At 57.7% G+C, this 25,162-nt stretch overlaps 1 protein-coding gene across 1 annotated transcript; it reads right to left on the bottom strand.

The window, feature by feature from the left end:
- Positions 1–16,962: 16,962 nt before the first annotated feature.
- On the bottom strand, positions 16,963–21,180 carry LOC124348715 (uncharacterized protein K02A2.6-like). The gene is made up of 2 exons (XM_046798990.1): positions 19,231–21,180; positions 16,963–19,170 (listed from the first exon to the last, which is right to left on the bottom strand). Exons 1-2 carry the CDS (start codon positions 21,178–21,180, stop codon positions 16,963–16,965), a joined length of 4,158 nt encoding a protein of 1,385 aa, XP_046654946.1.
- Positions 21,181–25,162: the final 3,982 nt, after the last annotated feature.

Here is a 25,162-nt window from a genome sequence, read left to right as displayed (position 1 = left end):
AGATCTGCATAGCAGAGCACGCCAGAGCACGACAGAGCACGCCAGAGCACGCCAGTGCACGCACGAGCACGTCAATGCACGCCAGAGCATGCCAGTGCACGCCAGAGCACGCCAATGCACGCCAGAGCACGCCAGTGCACGCCAGAGCACGCCAGTGCACGCCAGAGTACGCCAGTGCACGCCAGAGCACGCCAGTGCACGCCAGAGCACGCCAGTGCACGCCAGAGCACGCCAGTGCACGCCAGAGCACGCCAATTCACACCAGAGCACGCCAGAGCACGTCAATGCACGCCAGAGCACGCCAGTGCACACCAGAGCACGCAAGTGCACGCCAAAACACGCCAGTGCACGCCAGAGCACGCCAGTGCATGCCAGTGCACGCCAATTCACACCAGAGCACGCCAGTATACGCCAGAGCACGCCAGAGCACGTCAATGCATGCCAGAGCAAGCCAGAGCACGCCAGAGCACGCCAGAGCACGCCAGAGCACGCCAGAGCACGCCAGTGCACGCCAGAGCACGGTAGAGCACATCAGAGAACAGCTCAGCACTTGAAGTTGCTATAATATTTTTTTCACTTGTTAAAACCATTTTTTAATTACAGGATGTGTAAATCAATGTCCAATACACCATTTTAAGTCTATTTAATCAATAAATTTATAGAGCAAATCATGAACATAAAGTTTGAGAAAAACGCACATCACAGCACTTGAATTTTTAAAAATTATTCAAGTTATTTGAGTTCTATTGTCGGGTAGTGGATTTCTATTGTCAAGCACTTGAGTTCTGCATAGCAGAGCACGACAGAGCACAACAGAGCATGCCAGAGCTCGCCAGTGCACGCCAGTGCACGCCAGAGCACGCCAGTACACGCCAGAGCACGCCAGTGCACACCAGAGCACGCCAGTGCACGCCAGAGCACGCCAGTGCACGCCAGAGCACGCCAGTGCACGCCAGAGCACGCCAATTTACGCCAGAGCACGCCAATTCACACCAGAGCACGCCAGTGCACGCCAGAGCACGCCAATTCACACCAGAGCACGCCAGTGCACGCCAGTACACGCCAGAGCACGACAGAGCACGCCAGAGCACGCCAGTGCACGCCAGAGCACGCCAATTCACACCAGAGCACGACAGTGCACGCCAAAGCACGCCAGTGCACGCCAGAGCATGCCAGTGCACGCCACTGCACGCCAAAGCACGCCAGTGCACGCCAGAGCACGCCAGAGCACGCCAATTAACACCAGAGCACGCCAGTGCACGTCAGAGCACATCAATGCACGCCAGAGCACGCCAGTGCACGCCAGAGTACGCCAGAGCACGCCAGAGCACGCCAGAGTACGCCAGTGCACGCCAGAGCACGCCAGTGCACGCCAGAGCACGCCAATTCACACCAGAGCAGGCCAGTGCACGTCAGAGCACGTCAATGCACGCCAGAGCACGCCAGAGCACGCCAGTGCACGCCAGAGCACGCCAGAGCACGCCAGAGCACGCCAATTCACACCAGAGCACGCCAGTGCACGTCAGAGCACGTCAATGCACGCCAGAGCACGCCAGTGCACGCCAGAGCACGCCAGAGCACGCCAGTGCACACCAGAGCACGCCAGTGCACGCCAGAGCACACCAGTGCACGCCAGAGCACGCCAGTGCACGTCAAAGCACGTCAATGCACGCCAGAGCACGCCAGTGCACGCCAGAGCACCCCAGTGCACGCCAGAGCACGCTAGTGCACGTCAATGCACGCCAGAGCAAGCCAGAGCACGCCAGAGCACGCCAGAGCACGCCAATTAACACCAGAGCACGACAGTGCACGCCAAAGAACGCCAGTGCACGCCAGAGCACGCCAGAGCACGCCAGTGCACGCCAGAGCACGCTAGTGCACGCCAGAGCATGCCAGTGCACGCCAGAGCACGCCAGTGCACGCCAGAGCACGCCAGTGCACGCCAGAGCACGCCAATTCACACCAGAGCACGTCAATGCACGCCAGAGCACGCCAGTGCACGCCAAAGCACGCCAGAGCACGCCAGTGCACACCAGAGCACGCCAGTGCACGCCAGAGCACACCAGTGCACGTCAATGCACGCCAGAGCAATCCAGTTCACGTAAGAGCACGCCAGTGCACGCCAGAGGACGCCAGTGCACGCCAGAGCACGCCAATTTACACCAGAGCACGCCAGAGCACGCCAGAGCACGTCAATGCACGCCAGAGCACGCCAATTCACACCAGAGCACGCCAGTGCACACCAGAGCACGCCAGTGCACACCAGAGCACGCCAGTGCACGCCAGAGCACGCCAGTGCACGCCAGAGCACGCCAGTGCACGCCAGAGCACGCCAGAGCACGCCAGTGCACGCCAGAGCACGCCAGTGCACGCCAGAGCACGCCAGTGCACGCCAGAGCACGCCAGTGCACGCCAGAGCACGCCAGTGCACGCCAGAGCACGCCAGTGCACGCCAGAGCACGCCAGTGCACTTCAGAGCACGCCAATTCACACCAGAGCACGCCAGTGCACGCCAGAGCATGCCAATTCACACCAGAGCACGCCAGTGCACGCCAGTACACGCCAGAGCACGAAAAAGCACGCCAGAGCACGCCAGTGCACGCACGAGCACGCCAATTCACACCAGAGCACGACAGTGCACGCCAAAGCACGCCAGTGCACGCCAGAGCACGCCAGAGCACGCCAGTGCACGCCAGAGCACGCCAGTGCACGCCAGGGCACGCCAGTGCACGCCAGAGCAAGCTAGAGCACGCCAGAGCACGCCAATTCACACAAGAGCACGCCAGTGCACGCCAGAACACGTCAATGCACGCCAGAGCACGCCAGTGCACGCCAAAGCACGTCAATGCACGCCAGAGCACGCCAGTGCACGCCAGAGCACGCCAGTGCACGCCAGAGCACGCCAGTGCACGCCAGAGCACGTCAATGCACGCCAAAGCATGCCAGTGCACGCCAGAGCACGCCAGTGTACGCCAGAGTACGCCAATTCAAACCAGAGCACGCCAGTGCACGCCAGAGCACGTCAATCCACGCCAGAGCACGCCAGTGCACGCAAGAGCACGCCAGTGCACGCCAGAGCACGTCAATGCACGCAAGAGCACGCCAGTGCACGCCAGAGCACGCCAATGCACGCCAAAGCACGCCAGTGCACACCAGAGCACGCCAGTGCACGCCAGTGCACGCCAGAGTACGCCAATTCCAACCAGAGCACGCCAGTGCACGCCAGAGCACGCCAATTCACACCAGAGCACGCCAGAGCACGCCAGTGCACGCAAGAGCACGTCAATGCACGCCAGAGCACGCCAGTGCACACCAGAGCACGCAAGTGCACGCCAAAGCACGCCAGTGCACGCCAGAGCACGCCAGTGCACGCCAGTGCACGCCAATTCACACCAGAGCACGCCAGTATACGCCAGAGCACGGCAGAGCACGTCAATGCATGCCAGAGCAAGCCAGAGCACGCCAGAGCACGCGAGAGCACGCCAGAGCACGCCAGTGCACGCCAGTTTACGCCAGAGCACGGTAGAGCAAATCAGAGAACAGCTCAGCACTTGAAGTTGCTATAATATTTTTTTCACTTGTTAAAACCATTTTTGAATTACAGGATGTGTAATTCAATGTCCAATACACCATTTTAAGTCTATTTAATCAATAAATTTATAGAGCAAATCATGAACAAAAAGTTTGAGAAAAACGCACATCACAGCACTTGAATTTTTAAAAATTATTCAAGTTATTTGAGTTCTATTGTCGGTTAGTGGATTTCTATTGTCAAGCACTTGAGATCTGCATAGCAGAGCACGCCAGAGCACGACAGAGAACGCCAGAGCACGCCAGTGCACGCCAGAGCACGCCAATTCACACCAGAGCACGCCAGAGCACGTCAATGCACGCCAGAGCACGCAAATTCACACCAGAGCACGCCAGTGCACGCCAGAGCACGCCAATTCACACCAGAGCACGCCAGAGCACGCCAGTGCACGCAAGAGCACGTCAATGCACGCCAGAGCACGCCAGTGCACACCAGAGCACGCAAGTGCACGCCAAAGCACGCCAGTGCACGCCAGAGCACGCCAGTGCACGCCAGTGCACGCCAATTCACACCAGAGCAGGCCAGTATACGCCAGAGCACGCCAGAGCACGTCAATGCAAGCCAGAGCACGCCAGAGCACGCCAGAGCACGCCAGAGGACGCCAGAGCACGCCAATTCACACCAGAGCACGCCAGAGCACGCCAGTGCACGCCAGAGCACGCCAGTGCACGCCAGAGTACGCCAGTGCAAGCCAGAGCACGCCAGTGCACGCCAGAGCACGCCAATTTACACCAGAGCACGCCAGAGCACGCCAGAGCACGTCAATGCACGCCAGAGCACGCCAATTCACACCAGAGCACGCCAGTGCACACCAGAGCACGCCAATTCACACCAGAGCACGCCAGAGCACGCCAGTGCACGCAAGAGCACGTCAATGCACGCCAGATCACGCCAGTGCACACCAGAGCACGCAAGTGCACGCCAAAGCACGCCAGTGCACGCAAGAGCACGCCAGTGCACGCCAGAGCACGCCAGTGCACGCCAGAGCACGCCAGTGCACGCCAGAGCACGCCAGTGCACGCCAGAGCACGCCAGTGCACGCCAGAGCACGCCAGTGCACGCCAGAGCACGCCAGTGCACGCCAGAGTACGCCAGTGCACGCCAGAGCACGCCAGTTTACGCCAGAGCACGCCAATTCACACCAGAGCACGCCAGTGCACGCCAGAGCACGCCAATTCACACCAGAGCACGCAAGTGCACGCCAGTACACGCCAGAGCACGACAGAGCACGCCAGAGCACGCCAGTGCACGCCAGAGCACGCCAATTCACACCAGAGCACGACAGTGCACGCCAAAGCACGCCAGTGCACGCCAGAGCACGCCAGAGCACGCCAGTGCAAGCCAGAGCACGCCAATTTACACCAGAGCACGCCAGTGCACGTCAGAGCACGTCAATGCACGCCAAAGCAAGCCAGTAAACGCCAGAGCACGCCAGAGCACGCCAGTGCACGCCAGAGCACGCCAGTGCACGGTAGAGTACAGCAGACAACAGCTCAGAACTTGAAGTTGCTATAATATTTTTTTCACTTGTTAAAACCATTTTTTTATTACAGGATGTGTAAATCAATGTCCAAAATACCATTTCAAGTCTATTGAATCAATAAATTTATAGAGCAAATCATGAACAAAAAGTTTGAGAAAAACGCACATCACAGCACTTGAATTTTTAAAAATTATTCAAGTTATTTGAGTTCTATTGTCGGGTAGTGGATTTCTATTGTCAAGCACTTGAGTTCTGCATAGCAGAGCACGCTAGAGCACGACAGAGCATGCCAGAGCTCGCCAGTGCACGCCAGTGCACGCCAGAGCACGCCAGTGCACGCCAGAGCACGCCAGTGCACGCCAGAGCACGCCAGTGCACGCCAGAGCACGCCAATTCACACCAGAGCACGCCAGTGCACGCCAGTACACACCAGAGCACGACAGAGCACGCCAGAGTACGCCAGTGCACGCCAGAGCACGCCAGAGCACGCCAGAGCACGCCAATTCACACCAGAGCACGACAGTGCACGACAAAGCACGCCAGAGCACGCCAGAGCACGCCAGTGCACGCCAGAGCACGCCAATTCACACCAGAGCACGCCAGTGCACGTCAGAGCACGTCAATGCACGCCAGAGCACGCCAGTGCACGCCAGAGCACGCCAGAGCACGCCAGTGCACGCCAGAGCACACCAGTGCACGCCAGAGCACGCCAGTGCACGTCAATGCACGCCAGAGCAAGCTAGAGCACGCCAGAGCACGCCAATTCACACAAGAGCACGCCAGTGCACGCCAAAGCACGTGAATGCACGCCAGAGCACGCCAGTGCACGCCAGAGCACGCCAGAGCACGCCAGTGCACGCCAGATCACGCCAGTGCACGCCAGAGCACAACAGTGCACGCCAGAGCACGCCAGTGCACGCTAGAGCACGCAAGAGCACGCCAGTGCACGCCAGAGCACGTCAGTGCACGCCAGAGCACGCCAGTGCAAGCCAGAGCACGCCAGTGCACGCCAGAGCACGCCAGTGCACGCCAGAGCACGCCAGTGCACGCCAGAGCACGTCAATGCACGCCAGAGCACGCCAGTGCACGCCAGAGTACGCCAATTCAAACCAGAGCACGCCAGTGCACGCCAGAGCACGCCAATTCACGCCAAAGCACGCCAGTGCACGACAGAGCACGACAGAGCACGCTAGAGCACGCCAGTGCACGCCAGTGCCCGCCAATTCACACCAGAGCACGAAAGTGCACGCCAAAGCACGCCAGTGCACGCCAGAGCACGCCAGAGCACGCCAGTGCACGCCAGAGCACGCCAGTGCACGCCAGAGCACGCCAGTGCACGCCAGAGCACGCCAGTGCACGCCAGAGCACGCCAGTGCACGCCAGAGCACTCCAGTGCACGCTAGAGCACGCCAATTCACACCAGAGCACGCCAGTGCACGTCAGAGCACGTCAATGCACGCCAGAACACGCCAGTGCACGCCAGAGCACGCCAGAGCACGTCAGTGCACGCCAGAGCACACCAGTGCACGCCAGAGCACGCAAGTGCACATCAATGCACGCCAGAGCAAGCCAGAGCACGCAAGAGCACGCCAGAGCACGCCAATGCACGCCAGAGCACGGTAGAGGACAGCAGAGAACAGCTCAGCACTTGAAGTTGCTATAATATTTTTTTCACTTGTTAAAACCATTTTTTAATTACAGGATGTTTAAATCAATGTCCAATGCACCATTTCAAGTTTATTGAATCAATAAATTTATAGAGCAAATCATGAACAAAAAGTTTTAGAAAAACGCACATCACAGCACTTGAATTTTTAAAAATTATTCAAGTTATTTGAGTTCTATTGTCGGGTAGTGGATTTCTATTGTCAAGAACTTGAGTTCTGCATAGCAGAGAACGCCAGAGCACGACAGAGCACGCCAGAGCACACCAGTGCACGCCAGAGCACGCCAGTGCACGCCAGAGCACGCCAGTGCACGCCAGAGCACGCCAGTGCACGCCAGAGCACGCCAGTGCACGCCAGTGCACGCCAGTGCACGCCAGAGCACGCCAGTGCACGCCAGAGCACGCCAGTGCACGCCAGAGCACGCCAGTGCACGCCAGAGCACGCCAGTGCACGCCAGAGCACGCCAGTGCACGCCAGAGCACGCCAGTGCACGCCAGAGCACGCCAGTGCACGCCAGAGCACGCCAGTGCACGCCAGAGCACGCCAATTCACACCAGAGCACGCCAGTGCACGCCAATTCACACCAGAGCACGCCAGTGCACGCCAGTACACGCCAGAGCACGACAGAGCACGCCAGAGCACGCCAATTCACACCAGAGCACGACAGTGCACGCCAAAGCACGCCAGTGCACAACAGAGCACGCCAGTGCACGCCAGAACACGCCAGTGCACGCCAGAGCACGCCAGTGCACGCCAGAGCACGCCAGTGCACGCCAGAGCACGCCAGTGCACGCCAGAGCACGCCAGTGCACGCCAGAGCACGCCAGTGCACGCCAGAGCACGCCAGTGCACGCCAGAGCACGCCAATTAACACCAGAGCACGCCAGTTACGCCAGAGCACGCCAATTCACACCAGAGCACGCCAGTGCAAGCCAGTACACGCCAGAGCACGACAGAGCACGCCAGAGCACGCCAGTGCACGCCAGAGCACGCCAATTCACACCAGAGCACGACAGTGCACGCCAAAGCACGCCAGTGCACGCCAGAGCACGCCAGAGCACGCCAGAGCACGGTAGAGGACAGCAGAGAACAGCTCAGCACTTGAAGTTGCTATAATATTTTTTTCACTTGTTAAAACCATTTTTTAATTACAGGATGTTTAAATCAATGTCCAATGCACCATTTCAAGTTTATTGAATCAATAAATTTATAGAGCAAATCATGAACAAAAAGTTTTAGAAAAACGCACATCACAGCACTTGAATTTTTAAAAATTATTCAAGTTATTTGAGTTCTATTGTCGGGTAGTGGATTTCTATTGTCAAGAACTTGAGTTCTGCATAGCAGAGAACGCCAGAGCACGACAGAGCACGCCAGAGCACACCAGTGCACGCCAGAGCACGCCAGTGCACGCCAGAGCACGCCAGTGCACGCCAGAGCACGCCAGTGCACGCCAGAGCACGCCAGAGCACGCCAGTGCACGCCAGAGCACACCAGTGCACGCCAGTGCACGCCAGTGCACGCCAGTGCACGCCAGTGCACGCCAGAGCACGCCAGTGCACGCCAGAGCACGCCAGTGCACGCCAGAGCACGCCAGTGCACGCCAGAGCACGCCAGTGCACGCCAGAGCACGCCAGTGCACGCCAGAGCACGCCAGTGCACGCCAGAGCACGCCAGTGCACGCCAGAGCACGCCAATTCACACCAGAGCACGCCAGTTACGCCAGAGCACGCCAATTCACACCAGAGCACGCCAGTGCAAGCCAGTACACGCCAGAGCACGACAGAGCACGCCAGAGCACGCCAGTGCACGCCAGAGCACGCCAATTCACACCAGAGCACGACAGTGCACGCCAGAGCACGCCAGAGCACGCCAGAGCACGCCAGAGCACGCCAGTGCACGCCAGAGCACGGCAATTCACACCAGAGCACGCCAGTGCACGTCAGAGCACGTCAATGCACGCCAGAGCACGCCAGTGCACGCCAGAGCACGCCAGAGCACACAACAGAGCACGCCAGAGCACACCAGTGCACGCAAGAGCACGCCAGTGCACGTCAATGCACGCCAGAGCAAGCTAGAGCACGCCAGAGCACGCCAGAGCACGCCAATTCACACAAGAGCACGCCAGTGCACGCCAGAGCACGTCAATGCACGCCAGATCACGCCAGTGCACGCCAGATCACGCCAGTGCACGCCAGAGCACGCCAGTGCACGCCAGAGCACGCCAGTGCACGCCAGAGCACGCCAGTGCACGCCAGAGCACGTCAATGCACGCCAAAGCACGCCAGTGCACGCCAGAGCACGCCAGTGTACGCCAGAGTACGCCAATTCAAACCAGAGCACGCCAGTGAACGCCAGACCACGTCAATGCACGCCAGAGCACGCCAGTGCACGCAAGAGCACGCCAGTGCACGCCAGAGCACGTCAATGCACGCAAGAGCACGCCAGTGCACGCAAGAGCACGCCAGTGCACGCCAAAGCACGCCAGTGCACGCCAGAGCACGCCAGTGCACGCCAGTGCACGCTAGAGTACGCCAATTCCAACCAGAGCACGCCAGTGCACGCCAGAGCACGCCAATTCACACCAGAGCACGCCAGTGCACGACAGTGCACGACAGAGCACGACAGAGCACGCCAGAGCACGCCAGTGCACGCCAGATCACGGTAGAGCACAGCAGAGAACAGCTCAGCACTTGAAGTTGCTATAATATTTTTTTCACTTGTTAAAACCATTTTTTAATTACAGGATGTTTAAATCAATGTCCAATACACCATTTCAAGTCTATTGAATCAATAAATTTATAGAGCAAATCATGAACAAAAAGTTTTAGAAAAACGCACATCACAGCACTTGAATTTTTAAAAATTATTCAAGTTATTTTAGTTCTATTGTCGGGTAGTGGATTTCTATTGTCAAGAACTTGAGTTTTGCATAGCAGAGCACGCCAGAGCACGACAGAGCACGCAAGAGCACACCAGTGCACGCCAGAGCACGCCAGTGCACGCCATAGCACGCCAGTGCACGCCAGAGCACGCAAATTCACACCAGAGCACGCCAGTGCACGCCAATTCACACCAGAGCACTTCAGTGCACGCCAGTACACGCCAGAGCACGACAGAGCACGCCAGAGCACGCCAGTACACGCCAGAGCACGCCAATTCACACCAGAGCACGACAGTACACGCCAAAGCACGCCAGTGCACGCCAGAGCACGCCAGAGCACGCCAGTGCACGCCAGAGCACGCCAGTGCACTTCAGAGCACGCCAATTCACACCAGAGCACGCCAGTGCACGCCAGAGCATGCCAATTCACACCAGAGCACGCCAGTGCACGCCAGTACACGCCAGAGCACGAAAAAGCACGCCAGAGCACGCCAGTGCACGCACGAGCACGCCAATTCACACCAGAGCACGACAGTGCACGCCAAAGCACGCCAGTGCACGCCAGAGCACGCCAGAGCACGCCAGTGCACGCCAGAGCACGCCAGTGCACGCCAGAGCACGCCAGTGCACGCCAGAGCAAGCTAGAGCACGCCAGAGCACGCCAATTCACACAAGAGCACGCCAGTGCACGCCAGAACACGTCAATGCACGCCAGAGCACGCCAGTGCACGCCAGAGCACGTAAATACACGCCAGAGCACGCCAGTGCACGCCAGAGCACGCCAGTGCACGCCAGAGCACGCCAGTGCACGCCAGAGCACGTCAATGCACGCCAAAGCACGCCAGTGCACGCCAGAGCACGCCAGTGTACGCCAGAGTACGCCAATTCAAACCAGAGCACGCCAGTGCACGCCAGAGCACGTCAATCCACGCCAGAGCACGCCAGAGCACACACCAGAGCACGCCAGTGCACGCCAGAGCACACCAGTGCACGCAAGAGCACGCCAGTGCACGTCAATGCACGCCAGAGCAAGCTAGAGCACACCAGAGCACGCCAGAGCACGCCAATTCACAAAAGAGCACGCCAGTGCACGCCAGAGCACGTCAATTTACGCCAGAGCACGCCAGTGCACGCCAGAGCACGTCAATGCACGCCAGAGCACGCCAGTGCACGCCAGAGCACGCCAGTGCACGCCAGAGCACGTCAATGCACGCCAAAGCACGCCAGTGCACGCCAGAGCACGCCAGTGTACGCCAGAGTACGCCAATTCAAACCAGAGCACGCCAGTGAACGCCAGACCACGTCAATGCACGCCAGAGCACGCCAGTGCACGCAAGAGCACGCCAGTGCACGCCAGAGCACGTCAATGCACGCAAGAGCACGCCAGTGCACGCCAGAGCACGCCAGTGCACGCCAAAGCACGCCAGTGCACGCCAGAGCACGCCAGTGCACGCCAGTGCACGCCAGAGTACGCCAATTCCAACCAGAGCACGCCAGTGCACGGCAGAGCACGCCAATTCACACCAGAGCACGACAGTGCACGACAGTGCACGACAGAGCACGACAGAGCACGCCAGAGCACGCCAGTGCACGCCAGATCACGGTAGAGCACAGCAGAGAACAGCTCAGCACTTGAAGTTGCTATAATATTTTTTTCACTTGTTAAAACCATTTTTTTATTACAGGATGTTTAAATCAATGTCCAATACACCATTTCAAGTCTATTGAATCAATAAATTTATAGAGCAAATCATGAACAAAAAGTTTGAGAAAAACGCACATCACAGCACTTGAATTTTTAAAAATTATTCAAGTTATTTGAGTTCTATTGTCGGTTAGTGGATTTCTATTGTCAAGCACTTGAGATCTGCATGGCAGAGCACGCCAGAGCACGACAGAGCACGCCAGAGCACGCCAGTGCACGCCAGAGCACGCCAATTCACACCAGAGCACGCCAGAGCACGCCAGAGCACGTCAATGCACGCCAGAGCACGCAAATTCACACCAGAGCACGCCAGTGCACGCCAAAGCACGCCAATTCACACCAGAGCACGCCAGAGCACGCCAGTGCACGCAAGAGCACGTCAATGCACGCCAGAGCACGCCAGTGCACACCAGAGCACGCAAGTGCACGCCAAAGAACGCCAGTGCACGCCAGAGCACGCCAGTGCACGCCAGTGCACGCCAGTGCACGCCAATTCACACCAGAGCAGGCCAGTATACGCCAGAGCACGCCAGAGCACGTCAATGCAAGCCAGAGCACGCCAGAGCACGCCAGAGCACGCCAGAGCACGCCAGAGGACGCCAGTGCACGCCAGTGCTAGCCAGAGCACGGTAGAGCACATCAGAGAACAGCTCAGCACTTGAAGTTACTATAATATTTTTTTCACTTGTTAAAACAATTTTTTAATTACAGGATGTGTAAATCAGTGTCCAATACACCATTTCAAGTCTATTTAATCAATAAATTTATAGAGCAAATCATGAACAAAAAGTTTGAGAAAAACGCACATCACAGCACATGAATTTTTGAAAATTATTCAAGTTATTTGAGTTCTATTGTCGGGTAGTGGATTTCTATTGTCAAGCAGTTGAGTTCTGCAAAGCAGAGCACGCCAGAGCACGACAGAGCACGCCAGAGCACGCCAGTGCACGCCAGTGCACGCCAGAGCACGCCAGTGCACGCCAGAGCACGCCAGTGCACGCCAGAGCACGCCAGTGCACACCAGAGCACGCCAGTGCACGCCAGAGCACGCCATTGCACGCCAGAGCACGCCAGTGCACGCCAGAGCATGCCAGTGCTCGCCAGAGCACGCAAGTGCACGCCAGAGCACGCCAGTGCACGCCAGAGCAAGCCAGTGCACGCCAGAGCACGCCAATTCACACCAGAGCACGCCAGTGCACGCCAGTACACGCCAGAGCACGACAGAGCACGCCAGAGTACGCCAGTGCACGCCAGAGCACGCCAATTCACACCAGAGCACGACAGTGCACGCCAAAGCACGCCAGTGCACGCCAGAGCACGCCAGAGCACGCCAGTGCACGCCAGAGCACGCCAGTGCACGCCAGAGCACGCCAGTGCACGCCAGAGCACGCCAATTCACACCAGAGCACGCCAGTGCACGTCAGAGCACGTCAATGCACGCCAGAGCACGCCAGTGCACGCCAGAGCACGCCAGTGCACGTCATTGCACGCCAGAGCAAGCTAGAGCACGCCAGAGCACGCCAGAGCACGCCAATTCACACAAGAGCACGCCAGTGCACGCCAAAGCACGTGAATGCACGCCAGAGCACGCCAGTGCACGCCAGAGCACAACAGTGCACGCCAGAGCACGCCAGTGCACGCCAGAGCACGCCAGAGCACGCCAGTGCACGCCAGAGCACGTCAGTGCACGTCAGAGCACGCCAGTGCACGCCAGAGCACGCCAGTGCAAGCCAGAGCACGCCAGTGCACGCCAGAGCACGCCAGTGCACGCCAGAGCACGTCAATGCACGCCAGAGCACGCCAGTGCACGCCAGAGTACGCCAATTCAAACCAGAGCACGCCAGTGCACGCCAGAGCACGCCAATTCACACCAAAGCACGCCAGTGCACGACAGAGCACAAAAGAGCACGCTAGAGCACGCCAGTGCACGCCAGTGCACGCCAGTGCCCGCCAATTCACACCAGAGCACGAAAATGCACGCCAAAGCACGCCAGTGCACGCCAGAGCACGCCAGTGCACGCTAGAGCACGCCAATTCACACCAGAGAACGCCAGTGCACGTCAGAGCACGTCAATGCACGCCAGAACACGCCATTGCACGCCAGAGCACGCCAGAGCACGCCAGTGCACGCCAGAGCACACCAGTGCACGCCAGAGCACGCAAGTGCACATCAATGCACGCCAGAGCAAGCCAGAGCACGCAAGAGCACGCCAGTGCACGCCAGAGCACGCCAATTCACACCAGAGCACGCCAGTGCACGCCAGAGCACGCCAATTCACACCAGAGCACGCCAGTGCACGCCAGTACACGCCAGAGCACGACAGAGCACGCCAGAGCACGCCAGTGCACGCCAGAGCACGCCAATTCACACCAGAGCACGACAGTGCACGCCAAAGCACGCCAGTGCACGCCAGAGCACGCCAGAGCACGCCAGTGCACGCCAGAGCACGCCAGTGCACGCCAGAGCACGCCAATTCACACCAGAGCACGCCAGTGCACGTCAGAGCACGTCAATGCACGCCAAAGCAAGCCAGTGCACCCCAGAGCACGCCAGTACACCCCAGAGCACGCCAGTGCACCCCAGAGCACGCCAGTGCACGCCAGAGCACGCCAGTGCACGCCAGAGCACGCCAGTGCACGCCAGAGCACGCCAGTGCACGTCAATGCACGCCAGAGCAAGCCAGAGTACGCAAGAGCACGTCAGAGCACGCCAGTGCACGCCAGAGCACGCCAATTCACACCAGAGCACGCCAGTGCACGTCAGAGCACGTCAATGCACGCCAGAGCACGCCAGTGCACGCCAGAGCACGCCAGTGCACGTTAATGCACGCCAGAGCAAGCTAGAGCACGCCAGAGCACGCCAGAGCACGCCAATTCACACAAGAGCACGCCAGTGCACGCCAAAGCACGTGAATGCACGCCAGAGCACGCCAGTGCACGCCAGAGCACGCCAGTGCACGCCAGAGCACAACAGTGCACGCCAGAGCACGCCAGTGCACGCCAGAGCACGCCAGAGCACGCCAGTGCACGCCAGAGCACGTCAGTGCACGTCAGAGCACGCCAGTGCACGACAGAGCACGCCAGTGCAAGCCAGAGCACGCCAGTGCACGCCAGAGCACGCCAGTGCACGCCAGAGCACGTCAATGCACGCCAGAGCACGCCAGTGCACGCCAGATAACGCCAATTCAAACCAGAGCACGCCAGTGCACGCCAGAGCACGCCAATTCACACCAAAGCACGCCAGTGCACGACAGAGCACAAAAGAGCACGCTAGAGCACGCCAGTGCACGCCAGTGCCCGCCAATTCACACCAGAGCACGAAAGTGCACGCCAAAGCACGCCAGTGCACGCCAGAGCACGCCAGAGCACGCCAGTGCACGCCAGTGCACGCCAGTGCACGCCAGTGCACGCCAGTGCACGCCAGTGCACGCCAGAGCACGCCAATTCACACCAGAGAACGCCAGTGCACGTCAGAGCACGTCAATGCACGCCAGAACACGCCATTGCACGCCAGAGCACGCCAGAGCACGCCAGTGCACGCCAGAGCACACCAGTGCACGCCAGAGCACGCAAGTGCACATCAATGCACGCCAGAGCAAGCCAGAGCACGCAAGAGCACGCCAGAGCACGCCAGTGCACGCCAGAGCACGGTAGAGGACAGCAGAGAACAGCTCAGCACTTGAAGTTGCTATAATATTTTTTTCACTTGTTAAAACCATTTTTTAATTACAGGATGTTTAAATCAATGTCCAATGCACCATTTCAAGTCTATTGAATCAATAAATTTATAGAGCAAATCATGAACAAAAAGTTTTAGAAAAACGCACATCACAGCACTTGAATTTTTAAAAATTATTCAAGTTATTTGAGTTCTATTGTCGGGTAGTGGATTTCTATTGTCAATCACTTGAGTTCTGCATAGCAGAGAACGCCAGAGCACGACAGAGCACGCCAGAGCACACCAGTGCACGCCAGAGCACGCTAGAGCACGCCAGAGCACGCCAGTGCACGCCAGAGCACGCCAGTGCACGCCAGAGCACGCCAATTCACACCAGAGCACGCCAGTGCACGCCAATTTACACCAGAGCACGCCAGTGCACGCCAGTACACGCCAGAGCACGACAGAGCACGCCAGAGCACGCCAGTGCACGCCAGAGCACGCCAATTCACACCAGAGCACGACAGTGCACGCCAAAGCACGCCAGTGCACGCCAGAGCACGCCAGTGCACGCCAGAGCACGCCAGTGCACGCCAGTGCACGCCAGTGCACGCCAGTGCACGCCAGAGCACGCCAATTCACACCAGAGCACGCCAGTTACGCCAGAGCACGCCAATTCACACCAGAGCACGCCAGTGCACGCCAGTACACGCCAGAGCACGACAGAGCACGCCAGAGCACGCCAGTGCACGCCAGAGCACGCCAATTCACACCAGAGCACGACAGTGCACGCCAAAGCACGCCAGTGCACGCCAGAGCACGCCAGAGCACGCCAGTGCACGCCAAAGCACGCCAGTGCACGCCAGAGCACGGCAATTCACACCAGAGCACGCCAGTGCACGCCAGAGCACGCCAGAGCACACACCAGAGCACGCCAGTGCACGCCAGAGCACACCAGTGCACGCCAGAGCACGCCAGTGCACGTCAATGCACGCAAGAGCAAGCTAGAGCACGCCAGAGCACGCCAATTCACACAAGAGCACGCCAGTGCACGCCAGAGCACGTCAATGCACGCCAGAGCACGCCAGTGCACGCCAGAGCACGTCAATGCACGCCAGAGCACGCCAGTGCACGCCAGAGCACTCCAGTGCACGCCAGAGCACGTCAATGCACGCCAAAGCACGCCAGTGCACGCCAGAGCACGCCAGTGTACGCCAGAGTACGCCAATTCAAACCAGAGCACGCCAGTGCACGCCAGACCACGTCAATGCACGCCAGAGCACGCCAGTGCACGCAAGAGCACGCCAGTGCACGCCAGAGCACGTCAATGCACGCAAGAGCACGCCAGTGCACGCCAGAGCACGCCAGTGCACGCCAAAGCACGCCAGTGCACGCCAGAGCACGCCAGTGCACGCCAGTGCACGCCAGAGTACGCCAATTCCAACCAGAGCACGCCAGTGCACGCCAGAGCTGTTATAAAGACAAGTGTGTGTCTAAGACTGTCTGTATTGGGCTCTGCATCGAGGGGATATGCCCACTCTAGGTGGCACGACATCTAGCGCTAGATTCTACAACATCTCCCCCTTGCACACTGATTACACAAAAGAACGACAAGAACTAACATGCCGAACATGAGAACAAACACAATGAAATGAATAATGAGAAAACACGACATGAGATGAACAATGGGACGAAAACCAGAAAACAAACACAATGAAACGAACAATGAGACAAGAAAACGACATGACATGAACAATGAGACGAGACACAGGAAGAGAGAAAAAAAAATTGAGAATTAGACGACGAATTCCATGAGTGAAAGTAGAGCAAAACGGCCAAATGTGTCACTAGCAAAGCAGCCAGGACAACGGACACGGAATCACATTCAGACAATTAAGACGGCTTGAGGTAAGGGCGACCAGAGCGAGTCGAGCCCGGACGATGAGGCGCGACGGCCAGCGGACTTGACACAGTCAGGGGGGGGGCTGGACAGAGGGCAGCTGGACGGTAGCGCGCTTGTCGGTTGAGACGGGCGCCGCACGTGGCCTTGCAGGAGTTGCCGGGCCGGGCGCCGGGTTGACAACGATTGGCGGAGGCTGTGGTATCATTGACGGTTGACCCAGGGCTGCCGGAAGCGGCTGGGCAACTGGATGGGCAACTGGAACAGTCACAGCGCGGGCAGGCAGACCAGGCGGAGACCAAGACAGGGCCGGCAGCAGATGATTAGCAGGGGCGGGGCGATAACCGCGAACAGCAGACGGGATTACAGCAGCACCACCACTCTGTTGACCCACGGCCAATCCTGCCGACGGCGAGTTGTCAAGATTTATATCGCGGCGCGTCCGACGAAAAGCTCGCCCATCCGCCAACCGAACGACATATGAGTCCGGTTCGCTGCATACAGCTTCGACGGCACCTGGTAACCACAATCCAGAGACGAACGCCCGGACACGTTGACCGATAATGAGCGCCGACCCACGAACATCCGGACGACCGCCGTGAGTAAAACAAGCCGTAGCCTGACGACGCTGGAGCTGGCCGTGAACGAACTTGGCAGATACAAATTGTGGAACCAGACGATCCTGCAGAAACGGCAAGCTGCCACGAAGGTGGCGTCCCTGCAATAACACTGCCGGAGACGGCAGGTCCGACGATATTGGAGTTGACCGAATGGCCGCCAAGGCCTCCCACAGAGACCGGCCATCCGTAAACATTTTTAGGAGCGTCTTTTTTACTGTCTGTATGTGGCGCTCCACCAGACCATTGGACTGTGCGTAGGTTGGGCTGGACGTCACTGACCGAACTGCACGGCCCTCGCAGAACTCTCGAAATTCGGCGCAATCGAACTGAGAGCCATTGTCGGACATGACAATTTCCGGAACGCCAAAGTCACTAAATATGCGGTCCATTTCGGCGACGACGGACGACGACGATAAACTGCGCAACGGAACGCATGCCGGCCACTTGCTATATGCGTCAACAATCAGGAGGTAGTTGACGCCACCATGTAGAAAAATGTCAGCCGACACCCACTGAAATGCATGAACCGGCAACGGCACTGGACGAAGAGGCTGCGCTGGGTTTCGATGGCGATGCGTTTGGCAGGTCGAACAGCTGGCCACCATGTTGCGAATTTGCTCGTCACACCCGGGCCAATAAACGGCCGATTTGACCCGTAAGATGCACTTCACCTCTCCAAAATGGCCGTCGTGTATTCCGGCCAACACTTCCTGCCGAAGCGAAATCGGAACCACCAACCGGCTGCCATTGAGTAGCAGACCATCAGCTTCAGACAAGTGGTGGCGTACTGGCCAGAACGGCTTAACGGCCACCGGACACTGGGCCTTGTGATCAGGCCATCCACGCCGAAGGACTTCTTTCAGGAGACGGAGAGTCGGGTCTGCCATTGTTGCTGCAGCAAACTTGACACGAGTTGAATCATGAGGAATTATCAGGTCAAGAACAGCGTGAACCTGCTCCTCACAGTCTTGAGTGACGTCATCGGTAAAGAGGCGGGGCGACGGAGCCCGACTAAGCGTGTCGGCGATAAACAGCTCCTTGCCCGGCTTGTAGACGAGCTGGAAATCAAATCGCTGGAGTTGAAGACGCATCCGCTGGATTCTCGGGGAACAAGACGCAATGGGCTTCTCCAGGAGGCCAACCAACGGCTTGTGATCGGTTTCAACCACCACCATTTGGCCATAGACGTACTGCCGGAAGCGCATGAGTCCAAACTGGACCGCCAACAGCTCCTTTTCGATCTGAAAGTACCGTTTTTGAGTATCGGTTAACGACGTTGACGAGTACGCGATCGGTTGGTTATTTTGAAGCAACACTGCACCGATGCCGACGGGAGACGCATCAACGGACACAACCAAGGGCAGTGAGTGGTCAAACAGTCGTAGCACTGGAAGAGACGAAAATGCACTTTTTAGCTGACCAAGGGCCATCTTCTGGGGCTCTTCCCACACCCACGCTGCGTCTGCTTTGAGCAAGTCACGTAAGGGTCGTGTCAGACCCGCGAGATTTTGGCAGAATTTGTCCAGGTATGTCACCATGCCCAGGAGACGGACGAGATCTGCCGGACAAGTTGGATCAGGCATTTCCACAATTGCCGAAATCTTGAGAGGGTCCGGCTTTAAAATTCCCTGGCCAATGACATGGCCTAGCCACGGGAGCTCCTGGAGGAAGAATTTGCACTTTTTTAACTGAAGCTTCAAGTCATGGAGACGGCAACGTACAAACACTTGACGAAGGTTGGCTAGAAGTTCCTCCTCCGTTTCACCCGTTACAAGGAAATCATCAAAGTAGATGAGTACGCCGGACAGGTCTCCAAACAAGTCGTTCATCGTCTGAAGATAAATTTCAGGGGCTGACTTCAATCCAAACGGCAGCCGGAGGAAGCGATAACGGCCTTTCGGAGTGGCCATTGTGCACAAATAGGACGCTGCATCAGACAAAGGAATCTGATAGAAACCAGACGCAGCATCAAGGCTGCAAAAATATCGAGCCTTACCCAACTTGCTGAACAGCTGCTCAATGGTGGGGACGGCAAAATGTTGACGTTGAATAGCCTTGTTGAGCTCAAACGGGTCCAGACAAATACGGACATCACCGTCCGGCTTTCCCACTACCATCATTCGGCTGACCCACTCAGTTGGCTCTTGCACGGGGGTGAGGATTTTGTCGTTGACCATTTCGTCCAATTTCTTGAAAACGCGATCCTCCAGCCGGAACGGAAGTCGACTGGCTGCACACACAACAGGATCCACGCGATTAGCACCCGACAGCAGCCTAATGTCGTGTTCGACAGGTAATTTACCTAATCCTTCGAAGACGTCCATAAATTCCACGACGATTGGCGGCAGCGGAGCTTCTACTGGCGACTGAACAGCATCGACTCGCCGAATCAAGTTCAGCTTGTCGCAAGACGGGAGTCCTAGAAGGGGTGGCTGGCCAGGCTCGTCAACTACGACAAAGTCGATGACAAATAAAGCGCCTCTGTGAACCACCTTGGCTGTGTGCAATCCGAGCACGCGTAAGAGGCCATCTTGTGAACTATAACTGCGAACAATGGGCCCAGGGCGAAGACAGCGGCGTGGTTTGGGCAGCCGAGAAAATGACTCATACGGCAGAATGTTGCATGTGGCGCCCGAATCAAGCTTGAAGTTAACTTTAACGCCATCTACTGTCACTTCTTGGCGCCACTCAGATTCACCACCAGATGACGTTAGGGCATGAGAGACGTAGTAACTTTCTTCAACCGACCGCGGGAGGGCCATCGCCGTACCGCCACGATCGACATCACCAATCCAGTGCGTCTCCTCCTCCACAGCATGAACTTTGGCCGCGGGGCTTGGTGCTTGACGTGACGACATCTGGCGGGGCTTGGGTGGATTCGGACAGCAACTAGATACATGGCCGACCACGTTGCAATTAAAACACGTAACATTGGTGACCCGACACTGATTTTTTCTATGGGAACGACCGCAATCTTTACACTTGGGATACTGCTGGGCTGAGTGTTGATTAGCGGACGGCTGCTGCTCATGCTGAGCTCTGAATGATGAATCCGGCTTTCTCTCAACCTTCCGGCCACCAGGTTGACTCTGAATGGCGTGAGCGGCTTCTGCTGTCGACGGTGTGTTGATTTGGCTGAGCTGGGCTTTCGATGACTCACATGCACGCACAATTTCACACGCAGTGGCGAGCAGCAAATCTTTTTCGTACAACAGCTTTTCACGGACATAAGGATCAGCCACACCGAGTACTATCTGGTCCCGTAAGACCGAATCAACACCAGTACCATAGCCACATGAGTTCACGAGACCACGAAGATCAATCAACCACGCATCAAAAGTTTCACCAGGGAGTTGATGACGACGCAGGAATTTAAAACGCTCGAAAACTTCACTACGTCGGGGCTCAAAATGGGCAGTGAATTTGTCTAACACCGGCGCAATTTTAATGGCATCGGTGGCTGGATTGAACACAAAAGTTTCGTAAATTTTGAGGCCCTCACTGCCAAGAAGAGTGATGAGCACGCCCACCATTTGCTCTTCATCCACGTTAAGGCCGCTATTTGTAGCCACCAAATACCACGAAAACTGTTTACGCCAAATACCCCACTGGGCCGCCAAATCACTGGCCCCGAAAGAAAAAGGTTCAGGAGCCCTCAACGAAGACGACATTTCAAGAAAATGGTGCAAGACAAACGGATGCACGAGATAAAGACGGATGCAGTTCAACAACACGGAGGATGCGTACGATAAAGAAGGATGCAGTTCAATACTCACAAACCACGCGGTTACGACTCAACACCGTCGAGTTGTGAGAGCACACTTCTGACACCATGTTATAAAGACAAGAGTGTGTCTAAGACTGTCTGTATTGGGCTCTGCATCGAGGGGATATGCCCACTCTAGGTGGCACGACATCTAGCGCTAGATTCTACAACAAGAGCACGCCAATTCACACCAGAGCACGCCAGTGCACGACAGTGCACGACAGAGCACGACAGAGCACGCCAGAGCACGCCAGTGCACGCCAGATCACGGTAGAGCACAGCAGAGAACAGCTCAGCACTTGAAGTTGCTATAATATTTTTTTCACTTGTTAAAACCATTTTTTAATTACAGGATGTTTAAATCAATGTCCAATACACCATTTCAAGTCTATTGAATCAATAAATTTATAGAGCAAATCATGAACAAAAAGTTTTAGAAAAACGCACATCACAGCACTTGAATTTTTAAAAATTATTCAAGTTATTTGAGTTCTATTGTCGGGTAGTGGATTTCTATTGTCAAGAACTTGAGTTCTGCATAGCAGAGCACGCCAGAGCACGACAGAGCACGCCAGAGCACACCAGTGCACGCCAGAGCACGCCAGTGCACGCCATAGCACGCCAGTGCACGCCAGAGCACGCCAATTCACACCAGAGCACGCCAGTGCACGCCAATTCACACCAGAGCACGCCAGTTCACGCCAGTACACGCCAGAGCACGACAGAGCACGCCAGAGCACGCCAGTGCACGCCAGAGCACGCCAATTCACACCAGAGCACGACAGTGCACGCCAAAGCACGCCAGTGCACGCCAGAGCACGCCAGAGCACGCCAGAGCACGCCAGTGCACGCCAGTGCACGCCAGTGCACGCCAATTCACACCAGAGCACGCCAGTGCACGCCAGAGCATGCCAATTCACACCAGAGCACGCCAGTCCACGCCAGTACACGCCAGAGCACGACAGAGCACGCCAGAGCACGCCAGTGCACGCACGAGCACACCAATTCACACCAGAGCACGACAGTGCACGCCAAAGCACGCCAGTGCACGCCAGAGCACGCCAGAGCACGCCAGTGCACGCCAGAGCACGCCAGTGCACGCCAGAGCACGCCAGTGCACGCCAGAGCACGCCAATTCACACCAGAGCACGCCAGTGCACGTCAGAGCACGTCAATGCACGCCAGAGCACGCCAGAGCACGCCAATGCACACCAGAGCACGCCAGTGCACGCCAGAGCACACCAGTGCACGCCAAAGCACGCCAGTGCACGTCAATGCACGCCAGAGCAAGCTAGAGCACGCCAGAGCACGCCAATTCACACAAGAGCACGCCAGTGCACGCCAGAACACGTCAATGCACGCCAGAGCACGCCAGTGCACGCCAGAGCACGTCAATGCACGCCAGAGCACGCCAGTGCACGCCAGAGCACGCCAGTGCACGCCAGAGCACGCCAGTGCACGCCAGAGCACGCCAGTGCACGCCAGAGCACGCCAGTGCACGCCAGAGCACGCCAGTGCACGCCAGAGCACGTCAATGCACGCCAAAGCACGCCAGTGCACGCCAGAGCACGCCAGTGTACGCCAGAGTACGCCAATTCAAACCAGAGCACGCCAGTGCACGCCAGAGCACGCCAATTCACACCAGAGCACGCCAGTGCACGCCAGTGCACGACAGAGCACGACAGAGCACGCCAGAGCACGCCAGTGCACGCCAGATCACGGTAGAGCACAGCAGAGAACAGCTCAGCACTTGAAGTTGCTATAATATTTTTTTCACTTGTTAAAACCATTTTTTAATTACAGGATGTTTAAATCAATGTCCACTACACCATTTCAAGTCTATTGAATCAATAAATTTATAGAGCAAATCTTGAACAAAAAGTTTTAGAAAAACGCACATCACAGCACTTGAATTTTTAAAAATTATTCAAGTTATTTGAGTTCTATTGTCGGGTAGTGGATTTCTATTGTCAAGCACTTGAGTTCTGCATAGCAGAGCACGCCAGAGCACGACAAAGCACGCCAGAGCACACCAGTGCACGCCAGAGCACGCCAGTGCACGCCAGAGCACGAAAATTCACACCAGAGCACGCCAGTGCACGCCAATTCACACCAGAGCACGCCAGTGCACGCCAGTACACGCCAGAGCACGACAGAGCACGCCAGAGCACGCCAGTGCACGCCAGAGCACGCCAATTCACACCAGAGCACGACAGTGCACGCCAAAGCACGCCAGTGCACGCCAGAGCACGCCAGAGCACGCCAGTGCACGCCAGTGCACGCCAGAGCACGCCAGTGTACACCAGAGCACGCCAATTCACACCAGAGCACGCCAGTGCACGCCAGAGCATGCCAATTCACACCAGAGCACGCCAGTGCACGCCAGTACACGCCAGAGCACGACAGAGCACGCCAGAGCACGCCAGTGCACGCACGAGCACGCCAATTCACAACAGAGCACGACAGTGAACGCCAAAGCACGCCAGTGCACGGCAGAGCACGCCAGAGCACGCCAGTGCACGCCAGAGCACGCCAGTGCACGCCAGAGCACGCCAGAGCAAGCTAGAGCACGCCAGAGCACGCCAGAGCACGCCAATTCACACAAGAGCACGCAAGTGCACGACAGAGTACGTCAATGCACGCCAGAGCACGCCAGTGCACGCCAGAGCACGTCAATGCACGCCAAAGCACGCCAGTGCACGCCAGAGTACGCCAATTCAAACCAGAGCACGCCAGTGCACGCCAGAGCACGTCAATGCACGCCAGAGCACGCCAGTGCACGCAAGAGCACGCCAGTGCACGCAAGAGCACGCCAGTGCACGCCAGTGCACGCCAGAGGACGTCAATGCACGCCAGAGCACGCCAGTGAACGCCAGAGAACGCCAGTGCACGACAGAGCACGCCAGAGCATGACAGAGCACGCCAGAGCACGCCAGTGCACGCCAGAGCACGTCAATGCACGCCAGAGCACGCCAGTGCACGCCAGTACACGCCAGAGCACGTCAATGCACGCCAGAGCACGCCAATTCACACCAGAGCACGCCAGTGCACGCCAGTACACGACAGAGCACGACAGAGCACCCCAGAGCATGCCAGTGCACGCCAGAGCACGCCAATTCACACCAGAGCACACCAGTGCACGCCAGAGAACGCCAGTGCACGTCAATGCACGCCAGAGCAAGCTAGAGCACGCCAGAGCACGCCAGAGCACGCCAATTCACACCAGAGCACGCCAGTGCACGCCAGTACACGCCAGAGCACGCCAGAGCACAACTGTGCACGCCAGAGCACGCCAGTGCACGTCAATGCACGCCAGAGCACGTCAATGCACGCCAGAGCACGCCAGTGCACGCCTGAGCACGCCAGTGCACGCCAGAGCACGCCAATTCACACCAGAGCACGACAGTGCACGCCAAAGCACGCCAGAGCACGACAGAGCACGCCAGAGCACGCCAATTCACACCAGAGCACGCCAGTGCACGCCAGAGCACGCCAATTCACGCCAGAGCACGCCAGTGCACGCCAGAGCACGCCAGTGCACGCCAGAGCACGCCAATTCATACCAGAGCACCCCAGTGCACGTCAGAGCACGTCAATGCACGCCAGAGCACACCTGTGCACGCCAGAGCACGCCAGTGCACGTCAATGTACGCCAGAGCAAGCCAAAGCACGGCAGAGCACGCCAGAGCACGCCAATTCACACCAGAGCACGCCAGTGCACGCCAGAGCACGCCAGTGCACGCCAGAGCACGCCAGTGCACGCCAGAGCATGCCAGTGCACGCCAGAGCACGTCAATGCACGCCAGAGCACGCCAGTGCACGCCAGAGCACGCCAGTGCACGCCAGAGCACGCCAGTGCATGCCAGAGCACGCCAGTGCACGCCAGA

The sequence above is a fragment of the Daphnia pulicaria genome, chromosome 7 (genome assembly GCF_021234035.1).
Source record: "Daphnia pulicaria isolate SC F1-1A chromosome 7, SC_F0-13Bv2, whole genome shotgun sequence".
In the NCBI taxonomy this organism is placed as follows: domain Eukaryota; kingdom Metazoa; phylum Arthropoda; class Branchiopoda; order Diplostraca; family Daphniidae; genus Daphnia; species Daphnia pulicaria.
Note: the sequence above shows the minus strand (reverse complement) of the source record. Positions and strands in the feature narration are given on the sequence as shown.

Bases quoted from the DNA above. Each gene is read 5' to 3' on its own strand.
- LOC124348715 (XM_046798990.1), bottom strand. From the start codon at position 21,180: ATGTCGTCTTCGTTGAGGGCTCCTGAACCTTTTTCTTTCGGGGCCAGT. The intron at 19,171-19,230 runs GTACGTTGCCGT...TTCTTCCTCCAG, and splicing joins CCAACCTTCGTCAAGTGTTT to GAGCTCCCGTGGCTAGGCCA.